The sequence below is a fragment of the Sitodiplosis mosellana genome, unplaced genomic scaffold (assembly GCF_009176505.1).
Source record: "Sitodiplosis mosellana isolate CC-2019 unplaced genomic scaffold, AAFC_SMos_1.0 Smas_scaffold_5489, whole genome shotgun sequence".
NCBI classification, from domain to species: domain Eukaryota; kingdom Metazoa; phylum Arthropoda; class Insecta; order Diptera; family Cecidomyiidae; genus Sitodiplosis; species Sitodiplosis mosellana.
In genome coordinates this window covers 1,380-6,691 of record NW_022600731.1, presented here as the reverse complement: position 1 = coordinate 6,691, position 5,312 = coordinate 1,380, and the positions used below count along the sequence as shown (strand labels likewise).

Sequence of the window (5,312 nt, the reverse complement as noted above, 5' to 3'; positions counted from 1 at the left end):
CATCCATCCATCCGTCCATCTGTCCATCCATCCATCCATCCATCCATTCACTCTACAGTTTGACCTTCTTGACGAATCGGTCATTCTGTTCTTCATATTAACTATCCATCCATCCATCCATCCATCCATCCATCTATTCACTCTGCAGTTCGACCTTCTTGACGAATCGGTCATTCTGTTCTTCATATTAAATATCCATCCATCCGTCCATCCATTCACTCTGCAGTTTGACCTTCTTGACGAATCGGTCATTTTGTTCTTCATATTAACTATCCATCCATACATCCATTCATCGTCCATTCATCATCCATTCATCATCCATTCATCGTCCATTCATCGTCCATTCATCGTCCATTCATCATCCATTCATCATCCATTCATCATCCATTCATCATCCATTGTCCATCCATCCATTCATATGTTGAATGGATGGATAAATCAATGGATGAATGGATGGATGGACAATTTTGTGGACTTATGACCGCTAGCCTATGATTTGAATTGATTTCTAATTTCTTGTCCATTTGCTCAATTCCTTGCCGAAACTTCAAGAAATGTCACACTACAGACTCTGTATTTTCGATCACGAACAAAACCATGTTCTTCCGATGCGACTCTTCTTCAATCTATGGATTGGTTCATAACAACAATAGATTAGAACAGAATTAATGAATTCAATTCACATAGATTTTCCTCACAAAAGCATAATGAATTCAATCTCGTCGTCAGCCTGAATTCGATTTTATTCGGCAATACGATAGCTTCTTTTTTTTCAGAAATATTAGCAAACGAAGCGGATAGCAGGTTGTGATTTATAATTACATGTACTGTGAATTGGTTTGTTTTCATTTTAATTCTACACACAGAAAAGAATCCCCGGAAATTTTAGGTGTTCGCCGTAAAATTTGACATTTTTATATAAATTTCTATATCACGGAGGACGATAGTCCGACAAGTGACGCTCCATAGACTGTGCATTTCAAGCCAAATATCAAAAATGCCAGTTTTTGCGTCACGAGTATTTATACAGTAAGTATGCTATTTTCTCAGGGCACTATTTGGGCCCCGGCATGTTAGGTACCGTTGGAAAGGTCTTGGCCCAAATAGTCGGAAACACCATATCCCCCATGCCTTAAGTGTGGTCTAGGCAAAAATATAGCGGTTGGAAAATTTCGATAAATTTTCAAATCTATACCCATATCTTACGAAGGGGGTACCCATGGGGTAGTCTGAGGTGTTCAAGAGAAGCTCCTCCTTGCCACCTTTCCAACGCCGGTCAAAGTGCCCCGATTGGTCCAAAAACGAAAAAGTTATGGGCATTGGCAGTTTGATCTTGATTTTTTATGAAAGTATTGATTTGTGCGTCCGTTCGTTCGTTCGTCTGTCCGTACCTTCTTCGGTTTCCGATGCGCATATGCCTTAGTTGTAGCTAGTGTCGGGGCACGTTGAAATCCGTCCTCAGATTGACATTTGCATTACAGGAGAGCTGGCTATCGCTTCGCTAGCCTGCATGTATACGATTTTTTCAAGTATTTATTTCGCGCACTAGAATCTAGTGACTAGATCAACTCAGATACCCATCGGGCAAAGTCAGCTCGTAATTATTTGAGAAGGCCTTCAAAAAGTTCCATACACACATGCCAATGTTTATGTGATATAAAAGAAAAAAGACGATTTTTATGAACAAACGACCCCCTTAAATTTCACACCAAACGCGATTTCTCAAAAATCACCCCGACAATCTTTTACCAAAAACTGAGAGTTTGTAGCCGGCCACCATACCAACAAAATGACATATGCCACATATCCGGGAAAATTGGTATTTCGAAGTTCTGGGCATAGGCAATTCATCAATGAACGGAATTTGTACGAAGAGTCGCATTATACGATGAAATTGCTGCCAAAAATACGCATCTACTGCCTGAAAAAGGCTCACGAAAGACCATATCCGCTCAATTTTCGACGAGCAATCGATTAAAAGTGGTCACAATGCGATCTGAGGCCTTTTCATGGTCGAAAAATAGGTCGGATTGAAGTGAATTTTTCAACTTGCTCTATTTTCACTGAAAATGACATTTTTGTTCGGAAAACACGTGAAATAGACCTCTGACGACATTTTGGTCTTAGAAAACTGCTATTTTTTCGTGAAAATAATGGGAGTCCACGAACACTTGAATATCCATTTCGTTGTCATTTTGGTCATAAATCGGCATTTTGGCATCTGAATGTATGAAATTGAACTTTTGCTCGGGGGATACAAAAAAAAATGCACTTTCCAGAGCTTTGGTGGTTGGGAACTAATATGTTTCAATAAAGTAATGAGTCAAAAATTATTTCAAAACTCTTTTAATGGATATTTTGAAATTTAATCACATTTTACAATGTCCAATAAGGGGAAAATGGAACTTTTTTTAATGAAAGTGGAAATATGCTATTTTCAAAACTTGTGACGCGATGTTTTTCCTTATTGTAAGTAAATTTTTACAATAGTGAATGCGAAAAACACTTCCGAACTTCGTAACCAGAGGTAATACAGCGTCAAAGCGTCACTCAAAATGATATCAGTCATTTTGAGTGGTAAATCCACGCACAGGAGCGTCACTCCATTTTAACCTCGTCTAGAGGTTTTTCATCTGATACATTTTACCGGCAACACTTGAATTTTCCGGGTGATGACATAATTTCAAATATTCCAACAGAAATTAGCGCCATCTGTCATTTCAAGCGGTAAAATATATATAGTATTTGATAAAATGTTCGAAAATATGTCATCGCCCGGAAAATTGAAGCGAGGGATGCGCCTATCTGTGTAATTTGTTGTTGTAATTTGATAGTTCGAACTCCCACCGCTTACGTGTTCAATGCAAATCAAATGTATTTCAGTGTAGCGCTAGTAGCATGTAGTTTGCCTTAGACGCAGCTCTCGAATTGAAGTGTTGCCGGTAAAATGTATATAGAAATTTATATATAAATGTCAAATTTTACGGCGAACACCTAAAATTTCCGGGGATTCTTTTCTGTGTGTATGCATTTGTTGAGAGCCAGAGTTTGTAATAGTATTCGTTTTTCATATTTTCACATGAATAATTCTGCGATGCTAATTTGTTCACATTGCAACATAAACACAACGAATGAGTTTGTTATTGATTGACTAAATGTTTCGATCATTTGGAGTGTACACACCAAAATGTCCATCGTTTTCCCTTTGACATTGCTTTCGATTTTCGGCCATTCATTCTGTATCGTTGCAAATGTCTCAATGAATATTCAGTAAAACTCGTTTACTCCGGACAAGTGACAAAAAAATATGTTAGCGGTAGAATCAAAATTCCACTACTTCCATGTCTTTTACTCAATCATCACAGATTGTTGATTCGAAATTAATTCGTTTTCATAGAGCACCACGTTTGGTTTCAGAACATTTCTTTGACCAAATTGGAATTTGAAAAAGAAAGTTTTGCATGAATTTAACCGACATTTTTGAATTGAGCTCTGAATTTGCTCAGCCAACATTTGACAGCTACCAATGGAGATGCAGTGTCACTTTGCGTCGTTGAGAACTTGACGAAACTCACCAACACAAATAGCGCGCTTTGGAAGCGTGTGAATTTTAGCCTTGATACTGTGGCTTACGTTGTACATTGTAGATTGTTCTAGAATGTTCCATCAACCACTGAGAGAGGCAGATATCTTGAGAGGAACGTGAAAGAAATATTTTTAGTAGAAAAAAGTCGAGGAAAAACGTGGGTATTGAATGTTTTTCATTTTTCTATTCATTTGGTTGTAATATTTTGCGTTTATAATTTTTGTGTTTCGGTCGTGAAAGTAAAAAATCAGGAAAATCAATAGATGCTCATGGAAATTGGTAACACATAACCCAACTTATGAGCGTGTGCGATGATTGCACATTTCGCGCATACTTTTTCTGTGCAAAGACACGTGGCTTACATTTAACTGAACCACTTCTCATTAATACGTGATTTCATATTTTAATTAGTGATTTTTGATATTTTTTCCGAATCCAACAGAAAATGAACCCATTCAAAGGTATTTCTGGTAGATGCAGCAAGCGCACATCAAAATTGGCAAAGGTTGAAGTCAAGCAAGAGCCTGGTTTCAAGGAAGAGCCGAACGACGGTGATAGCGTTTTTAACGTACCACGGCCGCGAGTTGATGGTACATATCGAGCAAATTACGAGGGGCCGTTCGAATTTGGATATGACTTCGATGAGGTAAAGGATGAGATCGAATGTGAAGAAGAAGAGACATGCAAAGAAATGGACTCAGCACCATATGAACTATTGAATGACAGCGCCAACGATGATGGATCAGTCGATGCTCAACCAGTCGATGACGTGAAGAAGTGGAATGGAAGCTCCAAAAAGCGAAACAAACGATCGATGCCCAGGAATCAAGCGGCCAAAAAGCAAAAGAAGCACAAATGTCATGTGTGCAATCATATGGCACCCAGTGAATCTCATCTCACAAGACACTTGCGAACTCATACTGGAGAAAAGCCATATCAGTGTGATGTTTGTTTGAAGTCCTTTGCACAAAAAGGTACTTTGAACCGTCATAAGAAATCGCATGGCCCATTTCGTTGTTCAAAATGTAATCAAGGATTTGAACAAGAATCAACCAAGATCGATCATGAACGATTATGTAATCCCCGTCGATTCGAATGCGATATTTGCGGATACAGAACAATGTACAAATCACATATCACAGATCATATTCGGACGCACACCAGGGAAAAGCCATTCGAGTGCTCAATTTGTTTCAAGTCGTTTAGAAGCAACGATAATCTCCGAATTCATTCAATGACTCACATTGATGAGGTGCCGAACGCTTGTGCAAAATGTAGTCGACGATTTGCAACTCTGGAAGAGAAGCAAGCACATGAAACGCGCTGCCAACGAAAAATGATCAGATGTGAAATTTGCAGCAAACAATTCGCCCAACAGATTAATTTAAATCGTCATTTGTCATCAACGCACAGCGATCAGTTCCCATTCCAATGCTCCAAGTGCTTCGGAGGATACGCAACTGAGGATGCAAAAGAGGTTCATGAAAATAGCTGTGGCCACCGTCGGTATCAATGCTATTTGTGCAAAGATTATTGTCGGGACAGACGAGATTTGAAGATTCACATGCGGAAAGGACACACTGGGGAGTGAATTCAATGCACGGTGTGTGCAACAAGCTTTGTCAGGAAAGGTGATGAAGATACACACATGAAAACAATTCACCGTTTGTTGAAGAAAAAAGTCACGCAATAATTTAGTTTGAAAACAATTTCCCATAATTCCATT

The 5,312-nt window shown here is 38.8% G+C and overlaps 1 protein-coding gene across 1 annotated transcript; it reads left to right on the top strand.

Moving 5' to 3' along the window:
• Positions 1–4,031: 4,031 nt before the first annotated feature.
• On the top strand, positions 4,032–4,560 carry LOC129572770 (zinc finger protein 572-like; the record flags this gene model as incomplete). Its single annotated transcript, XM_055452870.1, has 1 exon — positions 4,032–4,560. A coding segment is annotated over exon 1 (529 nt), but the record flags the coding sequence as incomplete, so codon positions are not given.
• Between the last annotated feature and the right edge of the window lie 752 nt (positions 4,561–5,312).